Source organism: Salmo salar, chromosome ssa25, assembly GCF_905237065.1.
Source record: "Salmo salar chromosome ssa25, Ssal_v3.1, whole genome shotgun sequence".
Taxonomy (NCBI): domain Eukaryota; kingdom Metazoa; phylum Chordata; class Actinopteri; order Salmoniformes; family Salmonidae; genus Salmo; species Salmo salar.
Window position 1 is genome coordinate 14,078,220 of NC_059466.1, and position 20,753 is coordinate 14,098,972.

The following is a 20,753-nucleotide window of genomic DNA, read 5'->3' on the forward strand; positions in this document are numbered from 1 at the left end:
AAAAATTTCAAATTTGGCCTCATCAGATCAAAGGACAGATTTCCACCGGTCTAATGTCGATTGCTCGTGTTTCTTGGCCCAAGCAAGTCTCTTTTTCTCATTGGTGTCCTTTAGTAGTGGTTTCTTTGCAGCAATTCAACCGTGAAGGCCTGATTCACACAGTCTCCTCTGAACAGTTGATGTTGAGATGTGTCTGTTACTTGAACTCTGTGAAGCATTTTTTTGGGCTGCAATTTCTGAGGATGGTAACTCAAAGTTCCCGAAATGTTCTGCATTGACTGACCTTAAAGTAATGATGGACTGTTGTTTCTCTTTGCTTATTTGAGCAGTTCTTGGCATAATATGGACTTCATCTATTACCAAATAGGGCTGTCTTCTGTATACCACCCCTACCTTGTTAAAACACAACTGATTGGCTCAAACACATTAAGAAGGAAAGAATTTCCACAAATTAACTTTTTAACAAGGCACACATGTTAATTGAATTGCATTCCAGGTCATGAAACTGGTTGAGAGAAAGCCAAGAGTGCAAAGCTCTCAAGGCAGAGTGGCTACTTTGAAGAATCTCATGATTCCATATGTGTTATTTAATAGTTTTGATGTCTTCACTATTATTCTACAATGTAAAACAATTAAGAAAAACCCTGGAATGAGTAGATGTGTCCAAACTTTTGACTGGTACTGTAAATTTGCTAATTATTGTCAACATGTCTCAATGACTTTGTCAGTGTTAAGATTGGCTAATTGTGAACCAATCCATAATGCATATCATTTCACTATTCCATCAACAGGTGCACACATTATAGCATGAGTCTTGTCATTGGCAAAATGCCAAACAAATGGATTTGTTTTCAGTGATGCCCCCCCCCCCCTTCAGTTGCTAAAACTGATTGCATTTGTTTTGCTCACAAATGAATAGTAATGTGGTCTTACAACAATGCATTATTATGGGAAATACAAACACACATTATCCATCCATAAGCTGTAAAAGAGATATCAGTAACAGCAGTATGTATGTGTGTGTGTGTGTGTGTGTGTAAAAATAGGGCCATGCTATATTTCCAATCAACTTTTGTTCTAAGTATTCTACAACATTTCTGGTAAGTATTTCGTTAATTGTTCATGGCCCTCTTGGAAGACAGAGGAAGGTATTATTAAGCAATGATGCATTTAAAACCCTTGACAATATTAAAGATTGCAAGTAAGAAAGTATGTTTGTCGATCTGATTAATTGAAATGAGCAGGTACTGAACATACTTGTTCTTGTGACAAGCAACGGAGAAATATTGGTAGATTACAGAATTAGAATTTTTGTGGCATGGCAAGTTGACTATGAAGGATTGTTATTTTTTTTGTTCCAAAACTGATATCCTCTCAAGGCTAAGTGAATAATTAATGTGATTGCATAATTATGACTATGAATTCTTGTCATTCATATTCATTCAACAATGCTTTCGGGACATTCATCTCGCTAATCCATTCTCATTGAAATATAACTAGATGTATTGCATATTCAACTTCAAGTAGCGTTTGTGTTTCAGAGAAAAATAATAGCTCTCCAGGAGCCCATGTAATTTCTCTTTTAACTTGTATTAGCATATATGAATCATCCAAGAACACATGGATTGAATAGAATGTGTATTGTGTAGGTCTCTAATGCAGTATCGATCATCCCTGTTGTTGTGAAAAGGGTTTTCATGAATTAAGTAATTATTGTCATTCATTTTCATGTGCACAAAGTGACAGTGGATGGGTGAGGACATAAATGGTTGAATCTTCCAATGGAATTTTCCTTTGTGCACTGGCTATATACTGAGTGTACAAAACATTAGGAACACCAAGGTGTCAAGCATTCCACAGGGATGCTGGTCAGTGTTGACTCCAATGCTTCCCACAGTTGTCAAGTTGGCTGGATCTCCTTTGGGTGGTGGACCATTCTTGATACACAGGAAACTGTTGCGTGTGAAAAACCCAGCAGCGTTGTAGTTCTTGACACACTCAAACTGGTGCGTCTGGCACCTACTACCATTCCCCATTCAAAAGCACTTAAATCTTTTGTCTGCCCCATTCAACCTCTGAATGGCACACATACGCAATCCATGTCTCAATTGTCTCAAGGCTTAAAAGTATTTTTTTAACATGTCTCCTCCCCTTCATCTACACTGATTGAAGTGGATTTAACAAGTGACATCAATAAGGGATCAAAGCTTTCACCTGGATTCACCTTTCCTAAAGTAAATCATGCGGAAAACACCTGAACATATACACTGAGGACGCAAAACATGTTCTTAATGCTTTGTATGCTCAGTGTATATGCTCAGGTGATTTCCACATAAATGGCTTTAGGAGGAGTGTGTTCAAAGTGCAAAGTCAATAAACCACCTTAGACTGAAAACGCCGGACCCTGTGAGCAACTGTACGGTGAGGACTCACTCTACCTCTTTTCAAAGACAACTTTTAGTCAAATGGCAAAGAGAAATGTAGCTTATTTCTCCTTTATATGTGTGTACCATAATTCAAAATGTAATGGATTTTCTTCATAGCTGTTTGTATTAGTGGTTACTCAAGATAGCCACAGCTTGACAACACCATGACTTGGTGAATGTGTTATAGTGCAACCTGTTGTACCAAGATCTGAAGAGGTTTTCCAACAATGGGGAGCATTTCTGCAAGGTCATGACAGTATTTCAGCAAAGGTATGGTCAATGTGATGTTATGTACCCTATTTGCATACACAACTCCTTGAGAATATCCTTTAGTGAAGTAATTTATTTGAGCATAGTATGCTATCTCAGATTGGAAAAGTTAAACACTTTTGAAGCTGGACTGCACATATTTCATGACATTTCCATTCTTTTTTTGTTACGTACCAAACACATCCATTTAGAATTGCATGCTGAAGTCCTAACTTCCGGATTGGATTTGAATTACCTGTAGTTACTGTTTCACCTCAGTGTGACAAAAGTAACATGCCTTGATGACATTTCTCTGTGACTAGGGCTGAGCTGGAGATCAGTTATGCCAAGGGACTGCAGAAGTTTGCTGGGAAACTCATCAAGGCATCCAAGTTGATGAATAACAAGTGAGTAGGGTACCTTTTCTATAAAATATCTACTGTAAGTGTAAGTCATGTGCAAATTTTTATAAAAGTTGTAATAGTGCTGTAAAAACACTCTGCATGTTGTTTTCATTTCCATGAAGTTCCACCTACCGAGCATGGTGCCATGTATCTATTGAAATGTACTATACAGCAGACACACACAGGTATTATACGCATGACCTTATGACCTTATGATGAGCCTTTCCTGTAGTAAAGATGTTGTTGGATATTTTGTATTCTGAGATTATGTTTTGGTTTTAGAGCACTAGGAAGTGCTTTTCAGGCAGAAGCCATTTTAGAAATTCGACAAGTCATAGAGGAGCACAAGAGGAAGAGACCTGTAAGTAATTTGGATAATTTATTCCTACCAACACATCACTCTACGTCATTCTACATTGAGACATACACTACTCAAAAAATAAAGGGAACACTAAAATAACACATCCTAGATCTGAATAAATGAAATAATCTTATTAAATACTTTTTTCTTTACATAGTTGAATGTGCTGACAACAAAATCACACAAAATAATCAATGGAAATCCAATTTATCAACCCATGGAGGTCTGGATTTGGAGTCACACTCAAAATTAAAGTGGAAAACCACACTACAGGCTGATCCAACTTTAATGTAATGTCCTTAAAACAAGTCAAAATGAGGCTCATTAGTGTGTGTGGCCTCCACGTGCCTGTATGACCTCCCTACAACGCCTGGGCATGTTCCTGATGAGGTGGCGGATGGTCTCCTGAGGGATCTCCTCCCAGACCTGGACTAAAGCATCCGCCAACTCCTGGACAGTCTGTGGTGCAACGTGGCGTTGGTGGATGGAGCGAGACATGATGTCCCAGATGTGCTCAATTGGATTCAGGTCTGGGGAACGGGCGGGCCAGTCCATAGCATCAATGCCTTCCTCTTGCAGGAACTGCTGACACACTCCAGCCACATGAGGTCTAGCATTGTCTTGCATTAGGAGGAACCCAGGGCCAACCGCACCAGCATATGGTCTCACAAGGGTCTGAGGATCTCATCTCGGTACCTAATGGCAGTCAGGCTACCTCTGGCGAGCACATGGAGGGCTGTGCGGCCCCCCAAAGAAATGCCACCCCACACCATGACTGACCCACCACCAAACCGGTCATGCTGGAGGATGTTGCAGGCAGCAGAACATTCTCCATGGCGTCTCCAGACTCTGTCACGTCTGTCACATGTGCTCAGTGTGAACCTGCTTTCATCTGTGAAGAGCACAGGGCGCCAGTGGCGAATTTGCCAATCTTGGTGTTCTCTGGCAAATGCCAAACGTCCTGCACGGTGTTGGGCTGTAAGCACAACCCGCACCTGTGGACGTCGGGCCCTCATACCACCCTCATGGAGTCGGTTTCTGACCGTTTGAGCAGACACATGCACATTTGTGGCCTGCTGGAGGTCATTTTGCAGGGCTCTGGCAGTGTTCCTCCTGCTCCTCCTTGCACAAAGGCGGAGGTAGCGGTCCTGCTGCTGGGTTGTTGCCCTCCTACGGCCCCCTCCACGTCTCCTGATGTACTGGCCTGTCTCCATGCTCTGGACACTACGCTGACAGACACAGCAAACATTCTTGCCACAGCTCGCATTGATGTGCCATCCTGGATGAGCTGCACTACCTGAGCCACTTGTGTGGGTTGTAGACTCCGTCTCATGCTACCACTAGAGTGAAAGCACCGCCAGCATTCAAAAGTGACCAAAACATCAGCCAGGAAGCATAGGAACTGAGAAGTGGTCTGTGGTCACCACCTGCAGAACCACTCCTTTATTGGGGGTGTCTTGCTTATTGCCTATATTTTCCACCTGTTGTCTATTCCATTTGCACAACAGCATGTGACATTTATTGTCAATCAGTGTTGCTTCCTAAGTGGACAGTTTGATTTCACAGAAGTGTGATTGACTTGGAGTTACATTGTGTTGTTTAAGTGTTCCCTTTATTTTTTGGAGCAGTATATTATTCGTATCCCTTTCTTGAATAGCTTGATAATGTTGAGGAAACCGGAAAACATGTGACTAACTGGAGTGAACAAATCAAGGTAAGCCTTCCTTAAAAAAATTTAATGTTGGCAAAGAATTTATTTAACCTTTATTTAAACTAGGCAAGTCAGTTAAGAACAAATTCTTATTTTCAATGCTGGCCTACAAAAAGGCAGAAGGCCTCCTGTGGGGACAGGGGCTGGGATAAAAAATTTAAATATTGGACAAAACACAATTCATGACAAATATTGACACCACAACACTACATAAAGAGAGACCCAAGACAACAACATAGCATGGCAGCAACACATGACAACACAGCATGGTATAGTAGCAACACATGGCAGAAGCACAACATGGTACAAACATTATTGGGCACAGAAAACAGCAAAGGCAAGAAGGTAGAGACAACAATACATCACACGAAGCAGCCACAACTGTCAGTAAGAGTGTCCATGATTGAGTCTTTGAATGAAGAGTGTTTGAGTGGTTTTTGCAGCTCGTTCCAGTTGCTAGCTGCAGCGAACTTAAAAGTGCGACCCAGGGATGTGTGTGCTTTGGGGACCTTGAAGAGAATGTGACTGGCAGAACGGGTGTTGTATGTGGAGGATGAGGGCTGCAGTAGTTATCTCAGATAGGGCGGAGTGAGGCCTAAGAAGGTTTTATAAATAATCGTCAACCAGTGGATCTTGCAATGGGTATACGGAGATGAACAGTTTACAGAGGAGTATAGAGTGCAGTGATGTCCTAGTGTCACGTGTGCTCCCTCTCTGGCCTCTAGGTCACCAGGCTGCTCGTTTATGGCGCACACCTGTCACCAGCGTTTCGCGCATTTGTGCATAATGACACTCACCTTGACTCCATCACCTCCTTGATTACCTGCCCTTTATATGTCACTCCCTTTAGTTTCTTCCCCAGTCGTCATTGTTTCTGTTTCAAGTCGGTGCGCTGTTTGTATTTCTTGTTTTGTTTATTTATTAAATGTATTCACTCCCTGAACTTGCTTCCTGACTCTCAGCATACGTCATTACACCTATGAGGAGCATTGGTGGCAAATCTGATGGCCGAATGGTAAAGAACATCTTGCCGCTCGAGAGCACCCTTACCTGTCGATCTATAAATTATGTCTCCGTAATCTAGCATGGGTAGGAATCAAGATAATCTGCATCAGGGTTAGTTTGGCCGCTGGGGTGGACCTCACTTTTTGCACGGGGGCATTGTCATGCTGAAACAGGAAAGGGCCTTTGTTGCCACAAAGTTGGAAGCACAGAATTGTCTAGAATGTCATTGTATGCTGTAGCGTTAAGTTTTCCCTTCACTGGAACTAAGGGGCCTAGCCTGAACCATGGAAAAACAGTCCCAGACCCTTATTCCTCCTCCACCAGACTTTAGTTGGCACTATGTATTCGGGCAGGTAGCGTTCTCCTGGCATCTGCCAAACCCAGATTCGTCCGTTGGACTGCCAGATGTGCATGGTAATCTTTGTCTTGTGAGCAGCTGTTCGGCCATGTAAACACATTTCATGAAGCTCCTGACGAACAGTTCTTGTGTTGACGTTGCTTCCAGTGGTAGTTTGGAACTCGTGAGTGTTGAAACAGAGGACAGATGATTTTTACGCACTACAAGCTTCAGCACTCGGCTGTCCCGTTCTGTGAACTTGTGTGGCCTCCCACTTCACGGCTTAGCCGTTGTTGCTCCTAGACATTTCCACTTCACAATAACAGCACTTACTGTACAGTTGACCGGGGCAGCTCTAGCAGGGCAGAAATTTGACAAACTGACTTGTTGGAAAGGTGGCATCCTATGACAGTGCCACATTGGTAGTAGAATGGTCTCAGTGACTTTCAATGTTAATTTATGGAGATTGCATGGCTGTGTGCTTGATTTTATACACCTGTCAGCAACAATTGTGGCTGAAATAGTCAAATCAACTCATTTGAAGGGGTGTCCACATACTTTTGATTACATAGTGTAGGTTCATAACCAAAGTGCATTTGTCAGGGCATTGAACAAATTCGTTCTAGCCTAGATTATATAATTTACAATTTATACAGTTCATTCCATATTGTGCATGTTCATTCAGATTCAGACAGCACAAACACCATAGCATAACCTTTGACACAACACTATATGCAATTCAACAAGTATGTTAATATACATCCTAACTAGGTTATGTTCTGTTTTCAAAAGGATTGTGAGCACAGTATTATTCAATTGGTTCATCCAGTCAAAATCAGGAGCTCCATCGTTTACTAAGAACCCTCGCAGAGTGTGAGATCAACAGAGGCCCCAGTGAAAGCAAACTGTCTTCACAGCTTTCGTTCAAGATAAGAGCCACGGCCAAGACTGATGACGAGGAAAGTAACACCCATACACATGTACGATCACAAAGATTTATCATTCTGATCTTGCCTCTGAATAACAAGAAACACATACACAATAATGTCTCCTTCAGGTGCAGAGTGGTGTAGCATTGGGAAATGCAAATCACTTCACAATTTCACATCAGACAGAGATGAGTTGATAATGTAAGAAGGTAAGGAATGTTAAAAATAGACTGTAGAGATGGACGAAAAACCTCATTATATACTAACAAAATAATTTGTTACAGGAGACCTTCTTGACATCTATCAAAAGGAAGACAGTGGTTGGTGGTATGGGATATTGAATGGACAGATAGGTTGATGGGAAATAGCCTACGTGGAGGAGCTGCCCATGTTAAGTGTTATAGGAACGGCAGATGTACATTTGCTCCAATACAGACTGTCATACATGGTAAAATATCAAAGAAAAACTTCAATGTGGCAGGTGTACAGATAGTTTATTTATACAAATTCCCAAATGACCGATGAAATGTGGGAGCCTCTGAAGAACCGCACCAACTTGCATCTATTTAACATTTACATCATAAACACACATTATCATGTATTGCATACACATTTTAAGTGACAGTGTATATTTGAGACAAATACACAGGATATTTCTAAAATATGTTAGAAGATATTGAACAGATTAAGTGTCTTTACTTTTCAGGTTTTAGATAGTGACAAATTCTCTCCGAACATTAGCAAGGAAGGCATAGAAGTTGTAAATCTCCTGAAGTCCCTGCTCCGAGTGGGTCACGCACTAGAGCGGTGGGTCACTCGACACAACTGTGAACAAAAATGTTTTCTATTATCACAGTTCCCAGCCCTTCATGATAACACTACAAGTTGCCCAAACCACTTGTTACTGTACTCTACCATTTACTGTACTCACTCGGGTATGATCCTCCTTCATTGATCCTCAGCATGAAGGTGTACATACAGTTGAAGTCGGAAGTTTACATACACCTTAGCCAAATACATAAACTGAGTTATTCACAATTCTTGAAATTTAATCCTAGTAAAAATTCCCTGTCTTAGGTCAGTTAAGATCACCCCTTTATTTTAAGAATGTGAAATGTCAGAATAATAGTAGAGAGAATAATATTTTATTTCAGCTTTTATTTCACCAGTCCCTCCTGCAGCAAAGCACCCCAACAACATGATGCTGCCACCCCCATGCTTCGCGGGTGGGATGGTGTTGTTCGGCTTGCAAGCATTCCTCTTTTTCCTCCAAACATAACGATGGTCATTATGGCCAAACAGTTCTATTTTTGTTTCATCAGACCAGAGGATTTTTCTCCAAAATGTACGATCTTTGTCCCCATGTGCAGTTGCAAACCGTTTTCTGGCGGTTTTGGAGCAGTGGCTTCTTCCTTGCTGAGCAGCCTTTCAGGTTATGTCGATATAGGACTCGTTTTACTGTGGCTATATACTTTTGTACCCGTTTCCTCCAGCATCTTCACAAGGTCCTTTGCTGTTGTTCTGGGATTGATTTGCACTTTTCGCACCAAAGTACGTTCATCTCTAGGAGACAGAACGCGTCTCCTTCCTGATCGGTATGATGGCTGCGTGGTCCCATAGTGTTTATACTTGTGTACTATTGTTTGTACAGATGAACGTGGTACCTTCAGGCATTTGGAAATTGCTCTCAAGGATGAACCAGACTTGTGGAGGTCTACAATCTTTTGGCTGATTTCTTTTGATTTTCCCATGATGTCAAGCAGAGGCACTGAGTTTGAAGGTAGGCCTTGAAATAAATCCACAGGTACACCTCCAATTGACTCAAATTATGTCAATTAGCCTATCAGAAGCTTCTAAAGCCATGACATCATTTTCTGGAATTTTCCAAGCTGTTTAAAGGCAGTCAATTTAGTGTATGTAAACTTCTGACCCACTGGAATTGTGATACAGTGAAATAATCTGTCTGTAAACAATTGTTGAAAAAAATGACTTGTGTCATGCACAAAGTAGATGTCCTAACCGACTTGCCAAAACTATAGTTTGTTAACAAGAAATTTGTGGAATGGTTGAAAAACGAGTTTTAATGACTCCAACTTTAGTGTATGTAAACTTCCGACTTCAACTGTATGCACAGTCAGTCACTTTGGTTGATGTCTCGGAAAATAAAATGCAATATCTCACCTCGAATAAAAGAAAAACAAATCATTTGACGTTTGTGGTTTAACACATGGTCAACACTAAAACATTCAAACGGTACAACATTGCCAACAGATTTATTCCCAATTTACCATAAATTGCTCTAATTTCCAATCCCAAAACCCCTGTTTGGCTTTGTTGATATATTATGTCTTTGTTGGCTTTGTTTTGGGACGCAATCACTTTAAAGAAAGGAAAAACTAAACGTGTCCTGTTTTTTCTGAATACTCATCTATCGAGACCAACAACAACAACAACAAAAAAGTGTATTAACGACAAAATCTAATAATCCACTTCAAATCCAATTTTATTGGTAAAATACACATGGTTAGCAGATAATGTGAGTGTAGCGAAATGCTTGTGCTTCTTTATATTTATCCAGGTTGGCCAGTTCAGAACAAGTTCTCATTTACAACTGCGACCTGGCCAAGATAAAGCAAAGCAGCTCGACAAAAACAGAGTTTCACATGAGATAAAATAAATGTACAGTCAATAACACAATACAAAAATCTATATACAGTGTGTGCAAATGTAGTAAGATTAGGGAGGTAAGGCCATAGTGGCGAAATAATTACAATTTAGCAAATAAATACTGGAGTGATAGATGTGCAGAAGATGATTGTGCAAGTAGAGATACAGGGGTGCAAATGAACAAATGGGCTGTGTACAGGTGCAGTGATTGGTAAGCTGCTCTGACAGCTGATGCTTAAAGTTAGTGAGGGAGATATGAGTCTCCAGCTTCAGTGATTTTTTGCAATTCGTTCCAGTCATTGGCAGCAGAGAACTGGAAAGAAAGGCAGCCAATTAGGAGTTGGCTTTGGGGATGACCAGTGAAATATACCTGCTGGAGCATGTGCTACGTGCGGGTGTTGCTATGGTGACCAGTGAGCTGAGATAAGGCGGGGCTTTACCTAGCAAAGATTTATAGATGACCTGGAGCCAGTGGGTTTGTCGACGAATATGAAGCGAGGGCCAGCCAACGACAGCATACCAGGTCGCAGTGGTGGGTAGTATATGGGGCTTTGGTGACAAAACGGATGGCACTGTGATTACTCAGCAAATTGGATGCAGTCTGAGTGGAGACTATTTTGTAAATGACGTCGCCGAAGTCAAGGATCGGTAGGATAGTCAGTTTTACGAGGGTATGTATAGCAGCATGAGTGAAGGTGTTTTTGTTGCGAAATAGGAAGCCGATTCTAGATTTAATTTTGGATTAGAGATGCTTAATGCGAGGCTGGAAGTAGAGTTCAGTCTAGCCAGACACCTAGGTATTTGAAGTTGTCCACATATTCTAAGTCAGAACCGTCCAGAGTAGTGACGCTAGGCAGGCGGGCGGCGATGGGTTGAAGAGCATGCATTTAGTTTTACTAGCATTTAAGAGCAGTTGGGAGGCCACAGAAGGAGTGTTTTATGGCATTGAAGCTCGTTTGGAGGTTTGTTATTAACACAGTGTCCAAAGAAGTGCCAGAAGTATACAGTATGGTGTCGCCTGCATAGAGGTGAATCAGAGAATCACCAGCAGCGACATTATTGATATATACAGAGAAAAGAATCGGCCCGAGAATTGAACCCTGTGGCACCCCCATAGAGACTGCCAGAGGTCCAGACAACAGGCCCTCTGATTTGACATGCTGAATTAGATCTGAGAAGTAGTTGGTGAACCAGGCGAGGCAGTCATTTGAGAAACCAAGGCTGTCGAGTCTGCCGATAAGAATGCGGTGATTGACAGAGTCGAAAGCCTTGGCCAGGTCGATGAAGATTGTCTTTTATTGTCTTTTATCGATGGCGGTTATGATATCGTTTAGGACCTTGAGCGTGGCTGAGGTGCACCAATGACCAGCTCGGAAACTAGATTGCATAGCGGAGAAGGTACGGTGGGATTCGAAATGGTCGGTGATCTGTTTGTTAACTTGGCTTTCGAAGACTTTAGAAAGGCAGGGTCGGATAGATATAGGTCTGTAACAGTTTGGGTCTAGAATGTCACTCCCTTTGAAGAGGGGGATGACCGCGGCAGCTTTTCAATCTTTAGGGATCTCAGACGATACGAAAGTGGTTGAACAGGCTAGTAATAGGGGTTGCAACAATTGTGGCAGATAATTTTAGAAAGAGAGGGTCCAGATTGTCTAGCCCAGATGATTTGTAGGGGTCCAGATTTTGTAGCTCTTTCAAAACATCAGCTATCTGGATTTAGGTGAAGGAAAAGCGGGGGGATTTGGGCGAGTTGCTGCAGGGGGTGCAGAGCTGTTGGCCGGAGTAGCCAGGTGGAAAGCATGGCCAGCCGTAGAAAAATGCTTATTGAAATTCTCGATTATCGTAGATTTATTGGTGGTAACAGTGTTTCCTAGCCTCAGTGCAGTGGGCAGCTGGGAGGAGGTGCTTTTATTCTCCATGGATTTACAGTGTCCCAGAACTTTTGGGAATTTGTGCTACAGGATACAAATTTCTGTTTGAAAAAGCTAGCCTTTGCTTTCTTAACTGATTGTATATTGGTTCCTAACTTCCCTGAAAAGTTGCATATCACAGGGGCTATTCGATGCTAATGCAGTACGCCACAGGATGTTTTTGTGCTGGTCAAGGGCAGTCAAGTCTGGAGTGAACCAAGGGCTATATAATTTCTTTGTTCTACATTTTTTGGATGGGGCATGCTTATTTAAGATGGTGAGGAAAGCACTTTTAAAGAATAACCAGGCATACTCTACTGATGGGATGAGGTCAATATCCTTCCAGGATACCCGGGCCAGGTCGATTAGACAGGCCTGCTCGCTGAAGTGTTTTAGGGAGCGTTTGACCGTGGACCCATTACGGACGCAGGCAATGAGGCAGTAATCGCTGAGATCTTGGTTGAAGACAGCAGAGGTGTATTTAGAGGGCAAGTTGGTCAGGATGATATCTATGAGGGCGCCCGTGTTTACGGATTTAGGGTTGTACCTGGTTGGTTTCTTGATAATTTGTGTGAAGTTGAGGGCATCTAGCTTAGATTGTAGGACGGCCGGGGTGTTAAGCATATCCCAGTTTAGGTCACCTAACAGTACGAACTCTGAAGATGAATGGGGGACAATCAATTCACGTATGGTGTCCAGGGCACAGCTGGGGGCTGAGGGGGGTCTATAACAGGCGGCAACAGTGGGAGACATTTCTGGAAAGGTGGATTTTTAAAAGTAGAAGCTTGAACTGTTTGGGCACAGACCTGGATAATATGACGGAACTCTGCAGGCTAACTCCGCCCCCTTTGGTAGTTCTATCTTGACGGAATAGGTTGTAGTTGGGGATGGAAATTTCAGAATTTCTGGTAGCCTTCCTAAGCCAGGATTCAGACACAGCTAGGACATCGGGGTTGGCGGAGTGTGCTAAAGCAGTGAATAAAACAAACTTAGGGAGGAGGCTTCTGAAGTTAACATGCATGAAACCAAGGCTTTGACAGTTACAGAAGTCAACAAATGAGAGCACCTGGGGAATAGGTGTGGTACTGGGGGCTACAGGACCTGGGTTAACCTCTACATCACCATAGGAGCAGGATAAGGGTATGGCTAAAAGCTATAAGAACTGGTCGTCTAGTGCGCTGGGAACAGAGAATAAGATTTCTGGGCTTGGTAGAAAAGATTCAGGGCATAATGTACAGCCATGGGTATGGTAGGATGTGAGTACAGTGGAAGTAAACCTAGGCGTTGATTGACGATGAGAGAGATTGTATCTCTGGAGGCACCAGTTAAACTAGGCGAGGTCTCCACGTGTGGGGGTGGGACAAAATACCTATCTAAGGCATGTTGAGCGGGACTGGGGGCTCTACAGTGAAATAAAACAATAAGTACTTACCGAGACAGCAGTAGACAAGGCATATTGACATTAAAGAGAGGCATAAAGCAATCACGGGTGTTGATCGGGAGAGCTAAGACAACAATGGGTAAATGGCGATGAATGGGCAGAGGTACGCACATGACCTGAGTTCGAGACTGGGGCCGACAGATAAACAAAAAGAGGTACTGCGTTAGTGAACAGTCCAGCAGGCATCAACTGTGTAGCCGAGTGATCATAGGGTCCAAAGAGCAGCAATAGGTAGAGTCAGGGAGCCGTTCGATAGTCGCTACTACGCTAGGCGATCGGGAGACAACGGCGTTCAGAAAGCTAGCGGGCCGGGGATGGCGGGTGGGTTTTCAGCGACATCGCAAATTAAAAGCCTGTTGAAACCACATCGGACGATTACGTCGGTAGACCAGTCGTGATGGATCGGTGGGGCTCCGTGTCGACAATAAAGGGTCCAGGTCAATTGGCAAAAGAGGTATTGTAGCCCAAGAAGTTAGCTGGTATATGGGCCTAGCTCAAGGCTAACTGGTGCTTGCGTCGGGACAGAGGCGTTAGCTAACAGTAGCCACTCGATTAACCACTAGGCTACCTGCCGCCCCTTTGCTGCAGAGCTATTTTTGGATCTCTAAATTTTCGATTGGGTTCAAGTCCGGGCTCTGGCTAGGCCACTAAAGGACAATGAGAGACTTGTCCCGAAGCCACTCCTGTGTTGTCTTGGCTGTGTGCTTAGGGTTGTTGTCCTGAATGCTCTGGAGCAGGTTTTCATCAACGATTTCTCTGTACTTTGCTCTGTTCATCTTTCCCTCGATCCTAACTAGTCTCCCAATCCCTGCCACTGAAAAACATCCCCACAGCATGAAGCTACCACCACCATGCTTCATCGTAGTGATGGTGCCTGGTTTCCTCCAGACGTGATGCTTGGTATTCAGGCCAAAGAGTTCAATCTTGGTCTCATGAGACCAGATAATCTTCTTTCTCATGGTCTGAGTGTACTTTAGGTGCCCTTTTGGCAAACTCCAAGCCGGCTATCATGTGCCTTTTACTGAGGAATGGCTTCCATCTGGCCACTCTACCATAAAGGCCTGATTGGTGGCGTGCTGCAGAGATGGTTGTCCTTCTGGCAGGTAGAGAGGATCTGGGGATCTCTGGAGCTCTGTCAGAGTAACCATCGGATTCTTGGTCACCTCTCTGACCAAGGCTCTTCTAAGTGGACTCTTCTTGGAGTCCACTTAGGGGCCTTCAATGCTGCATGTTTTGGTATCCTTCCCCAGATCTGCGCCTCGACACAATCCTGTCTCGGAGCACTACGGACAATTCCTTTGAACTCATGGCTTGGTTTTTGCTCTGACATGCATTGTCAACTGTGGAACCTTATATAGACAGGTGTGTGCCTTTAAAATTGAATTTACCACAGGTGGACTCCAATCAAGTTTTAGAAACATCTCAAGGATGATCAATGGAAACAGGATGCACCTGAGCTCAATTTCAAGTTTCATAGCAAAGGGTCTGAATACTTATGTAAATAAGGTATGTCTTTTTATTTGTAATACATTAGCAAAAACATATTTTTTCAGTTTTCACTTTGTCAATATGGGGTATTGCGTGTAGATTAATACATTTTAGAATACGGCTGTGGAAAAGAGAAAGGGGTCTGAATACTTCCAGAATGCACTGTAAGTAATTGGAGGAAGGTGTCTCCTGTAGGGGGGTTTGTTAATAAAAAAAAATTAAACAATAGATAACATTGATACACAACATTATAGGGTTAGGGTCCCCACACCGCCATGTGTCCATGTCACAGCTCCTGTTAACGGAAAACAGATGGAAGACCGATTGAACTACCTGGTCTGCTAATCCCAGATTGTTGTAGCTTTACACTGAAAGATATGAACTCATGGTTAAGCAAAGCCCAGCTAGCTAAAAACACAACACCTCTCAACTCATGAACAAACGTGGCCGACGCGATTTATGTAACAATCATTTTAGCTATAATTTTATCAAATATGGTGAATTTTGTTAGCCAACGTTACCGTAGCAATTTTCGGATGTTCCTAGACACAGAACTCCTGTCAGCTTTTCGCAGTTGTTTTCAAAATTCCGCGCTCACGGAAACAAGGACTGTGACCGCACACCGGAAATGTGTTTTTGTATAGAATCAAAGTATCTAGTCCTTTAAGAAATAAACTCATGCAATACAAATGATAATGCACAGTATTTATCAAATTCGATGTTTATTCTTTATGTCTCGTCTCAAACCAGATATGAAAATAAAAAGGGAATGAGACACGTTTTTCCTGGTTTCTCACAATGCAACGTTTTTAGTCTCTTTGTCTGTGCTCATGAATTTGCGCCACCCTGTGGCGATATAAGACATGTACCTGTAGGAAAAGCCTGTATCAACGTTATAATATCTTTTTTTTAACATTTTTTGTCGAGTTTATATCTGCATCAACATACAGAATGTTCAGAAAGCATGGTGTAGTCCCTGGAGGTTGTCTGGAAAAGGGGTCTGTTAACTATTCTTCTTCATTTTCATTAGATATCCCATTGGTCTCACTGAGGCATCTGGTTGCCTTTTTCTCAGTTGGGAAAAATAAGAGCAAAACTGCTCCTTTGGGGCCCGCAGCCATTCAATGTATTTGAACTATTCCAGACAGAACAGCTGATTCAACTGGTCAACTAATCATAAAGCCCTTGATAAGTGAATCAAGTTGTGAAATATCTGGGTGTCCCAGAGGAGAGGTTCGAGAACCACTGTAGTAGGGGATGTTCACTTATCTTAGGGTAATGGTTAAATCCCAAATTACTTTTAATAATAAACAATATAATAATAATAATAATAATAATAATAATAATAATAATAACATATCGGGATGTTTTACTTCACAGTTGGAAACCCATTGTTGTTACAGTGCCCAATCACCCACCAGAGAATCACTGAATGGGAAAATTATGTCATTATGTAAATGGCACCGGGGGTCAAACAGTGCATTTGCGCGCGAACACTGTCCTCAGAGGTGGCTAGAATGGCTAATATTTAACCAATAAAAGTAATGACCTGTGGACAATCTAATGTCCACACTATCATCCTGTAAACAACTCTGTGCAACATGCCTTAAAATGCTGATTTCACATTATACCAACACAATCAAACAATGTCAACCCATACACTTAGCTTTTGAATGATTTACGATGGTACATTTACATATAAAGAAGACAGCTCTCTCTCTCTCTCTCTCTCTCTCTCTCTCTCTCTCTCTCTCTCTCTCTATTAAAAAGGAGAGACTGATGTCCATGGTGCAGCATTGTAGTTGTGGCCAAGGGAGCAGCTGTCCCAGTCGTGCCAGACAGACTGAACCCCAGATGGACCTCATCCACAGCAGTGGGGTGCTGGTGATCCAGCACCTCCAGAGCAACTACAAGGACTACCATGACTTCCTTGACTTCATGTCCTCTGTGGGCGACCCTCGTAACATCTTTTCTCTCTATTTTCCTCTATGGTTTCAGCTTAGCCAAATTGTCGGCACCAAGATGATATGGGTGGCAGTTATCGGAGACTGGTTCAACCTAATTTTCAAATGGTAAGACACCATCTGCTCACTGTGTTTAAAAATATATATATTTACACTTGTGCTGCCATAACTAGTAAAGGCAGGGAGAGATAGTGAGTGAAAGTTAAATAACATTATGCGTATTGATGCTTATAACAACAGGGCTCATGCTGTCTAGGGGATCAGTACGACATTGCACAAATATTTTGACAGATATAGTTTGTTTGGCATAGTATACGGAATTTGAATGTCCTTCAAACACATATTGTTATATAAATGTTATTATAAACTGGGTGGTTCGAGCCCTGAATGCTGATTGGCTGACAGCCGTGGTATATCAGACTGTATACCACGGGTATGACAAAACATTTATTTTTACTGCTCTAATTACATTGGTAACCAGTTTATAATAGCAATAAGGCACCTTGGGGGGTTGTGGTATATGGCCAATATACCACGGCTAAGGACTGTATCCAGGCACTCCGCGTTGCGTGGTGCGTAAGAACAGCCCATAGCCGTGGTATATTGGCCACATACCACACCCTCTCGTGCCTTATTGCTTAAATATGACTCTCTTGTTTTTAGGATTCTGTTTGGTCAACGGCCATACTGGTGGGTGCATGAAACTCTCTTTTACCAGAATAATTCACTCCCCCAGCTGGAGCAGTTCCACATTACCTGTGAAACAGGACCAGGTCAGTGTCATTTCCTGTCTGACAATCATTATGATCATAAATTCTGGAGATTGAAGGATTATTCCATGTAATGGATTGCAAAATTGCAAAACTGTCTGGTGTATTGTTTTGTGAACTGAAATATATCTTTGTGAAGATACGAATGTGTGTCATGCTTGTATGACAGAAACCCTGTTCATTTGTATAGGCAGTCCATCCGGTCATGCCATGGGCTCGTCGTGTGTCTGGTATGTAATGATCACATCAGCACTCAACTTTACCAGACGCCTTTGTGACAGCTCAACTAAGGGGTGCCAGAGGTAGGCATATTCATGAGCATGCTGTTACTATGTTGCTTTGTGAAAGAATGTATGTGGCTGTATAATGTGTGCCTCTATTAGGGCCTAAATTATCCTCAATCTTCTCAGGTTTGGGCTTGTGTGGTCCTTTTTGTGGATGGCGTTTTGGATCATTCAGATTAGTGTTGGCATCTCCAGGATCTTCATCGCCACACACTTCCCTCACCAGGTTATCCTTGGTGTTCTAGCTGGTAAGACTTCTATTACGACCAATTAGTGTTTACATGGTGTATGTTTTCACTTGGTAGACATTTTCACTATTGAATATATATTTTTTAATTCTCAACAGGTATACTAGTTGCTGAAGCATTTGAGCATGTTCCCTCGATCCACACAGCCAGTTTAAAAGTCTACCTTCACACTAGCTTATTTCTGTTCTCCTTTGCCGTCAGCCTTTACTTGCTCCTTAAAATGATAGACATTGACCTATTGTGGTCGATACCTAAAGCAAAGAAGTGGTGTGCCAATCCAGACTGGATCCACCTGGACACTACACCTTTTGCTGGTTTAGTGAGGAACCTGGGAGCATTGTTTGGACTTGGCCTGGCCATTAACTCTCAGATGTTCATCCAGAGCTGCAAGGGGAAGAACGGCTACAAGACTAGGTTTAAACTCATGTGTGTAGCAGCCAGTCTGACCTCTCTGCAGCTGTACGATTTCATCAAAATTCCCACTCACACAGAGATCCTGTTCTACACACTCTCATTCTGTAAGAGTGCTGCAGTCCCCCTTAGTGTGGTGGCACTCATCCCCTACTGTGTTCACTTGTTGATAGGAGACAAGGGGAGGAAATTAGACTAAATGTTTGTACATTGCCTGACTCCTATGGCAATTTGTTTATGGTTGTAATGTAGATATATTTTGCTAAGCTATTTACCTTGTTGGAAAATGTGGATTATAATTTTTGCAATGTTAAATTGTATGTTACATGTACAGTGTGAAACAAGAGTGAGCTGGTGTTTTTTAAGACAAAAAAAATTAAAGTAAATTGTAAACAAAGTGTGTTTTTATCAATTTACTTTACTGTTTACCTTTACCTTTATTTAACTAGGCAAGTCAGTTAAGAACAAATTCTTATTTACAATGACGGCCTACCCTGGCCAAACCCAGATGACGCTGGACTAATTGTGCGCCGCCCTATGGGACTCCCAATCACAGCCGGATGTGATATAGCCTGGATTCGAACCAGGGACTGTAGTGACACCTATTGCAGTTCCTTAGACCGCTGCGCCATTTCACCAAAATATAGAATTCATGACAATAACAATTTACCTCATCATCATACCCATATTATTCTGGCATATACTTTACTACTAATGATAATGTAGCAAAATAAATGGTTATTAACAGCCCTGCTTTTTGCTACTGTAGTAAATACCCATCCTTATCCCAGCTGTTACTGTAATGTAATAACTTAATTTATCTAAAAGTCACTCAGTACAAGCCAATTTGGATGTAGGCCTATACCAAAATGTACTGCATAACATATTGTCTGATGTACACACGGTTCTTTGTAGCTCAGTTGGTAGAGTGTGTAACACCAGGCTAGTGGGTTCAAATCCCAGGACCACCTATACGTAAAATGTATGCAGCATTACTGTAAGTCGCTTTGGATAAAAGCATCTTCTAAATATCATATTTTATATTACATGTACCTCTTCAAGGAGACGTACATTTTCTAACAGGGTACTATCCTTAGCTTACCCCCATTATCTGTTGCTAGGAGGCTATATAGTTACCTTGCAAGTTTGGTTAGATAAATGATATAACTGTCCACTTAGTGCTTGCTCAGCCTATCCAGGCCTGAGGAGACATCTGTGATTGTGTTGTTACGTATTAATGCTGAACATGGAAAGATTCAGCAGGCGGTTCATAATGCTGATAAATCAGCAGTTGCTTTCAGAATATGCCCGCTAATTACTTGGCAAACTGAGTTCATGGAGTACATCGTTTGTGAAAAATCCTTGGCCTACTTAATGCACTAAATGATGTACAATTACTTGGTGGTTTGTGAAAGGTGTTAGCATTTACTAGCACACAATTGTGTTGGTCATTTCAACACCACAGTTCAAATGTAAACTACAGCTTCATCCAGAGGTCACCTATGACATACAGTATTTCATACAGAATTGAGACCAAAGAGAAGTTTCCTTCATACATAGTCCATCATTCATTTATTCAGTTACACATCCATCAAATATACGGTTTGAGGTGTTCTTTTCATCAAGGACAATTTAAGACAGACACAACAGAGGACACATCAGATAAAAACCAATGCTAGATGTTACCTGTTATTTATGGTCGCAGCACACACCATCAACACACCATCAACACACCATCACTGTTTCTCAAGGACAACACGTTACTTCACTTTTTCCACATTTTGCTACGTTACAGCCTTTTTCTAAAATGTATTAAAACCTGTTGGGGCTAGGGGGCAGTATTGAGAATTTTGAAAAAAATATGTGCCCATTTTTAACTGCCACCTACACCAACTCAGAAGCTAGGATATGCATATTATTACCAGATTTGGATAGAAAACACTCTGAATTTTCTAAAACTGTTTGAATAGTGTCTGTAAGTATAACAAAACTCATATGGCAGGCAAAAACCTGAGAAAACCTGAGAGAAAAAAAGAATTTTGTGGCTGTACTATTTTTTTTAATCATTGTTTAATATATACCACAGTGAGAAAGGATTCATTTCGCAACTCCTACGGTTTCCACTAGATGTCAGCGATCTTTATAAAG

At 42.0% G+C, this 20,753-nt stretch overlaps 1 protein-coding gene across 2 annotated transcripts; it reads left to right on the forward strand.

Annotated features, from left to right (window-relative positions):
* Positions 1-2,296: 2,296 nt before the first annotated feature.
* Positions 2,297-19,002, forward strand: LOC106586204 (glucose-6-phosphatase 2). Of its 2 annotated transcripts, XM_045707464.1 has the most exons (14): positions 2,297-2,421; positions 2,614-2,696; positions 2,999-3,082; positions 3,202-3,264; positions 3,362-3,440; positions 5,098-5,154; positions 7,286-7,452; positions 7,551-7,631; positions 7,707-7,870; positions 16,699-17,000; positions 17,556-17,665; positions 17,853-17,964; positions 18,073-18,194; positions 18,293-19,002. In XM_045707464.1, exons 9-14 carry the CDS (start codon positions 7,811-7,813, stop codon positions 18,802-18,804), a joined length of 1,218 nt encoding a protein of 405 aa, XP_045563420.1. In that variant the 5' UTR covers positions 2,297-2,421; positions 2,614-2,696; positions 2,999-3,082; positions 3,202-3,264; positions 3,362-3,440; positions 5,098-5,154; positions 7,286-7,452; positions 7,551-7,631; positions 7,707-7,810; the 3' UTR covers positions 18,805-19,002. The 2 variants fall into 2 exon arrangements, with proteins under 2 accessions (XP_045563420.1, XP_014028690.1); XM_014173215.2 differs by lacking the exon at positions 5,098-5,154 and having other exon boundaries at positions 2,298-2,421; positions 7,286-7,631.
* The last annotated feature ends 1,751 nt before the right edge of the window (positions 19,003-20,753 follow it).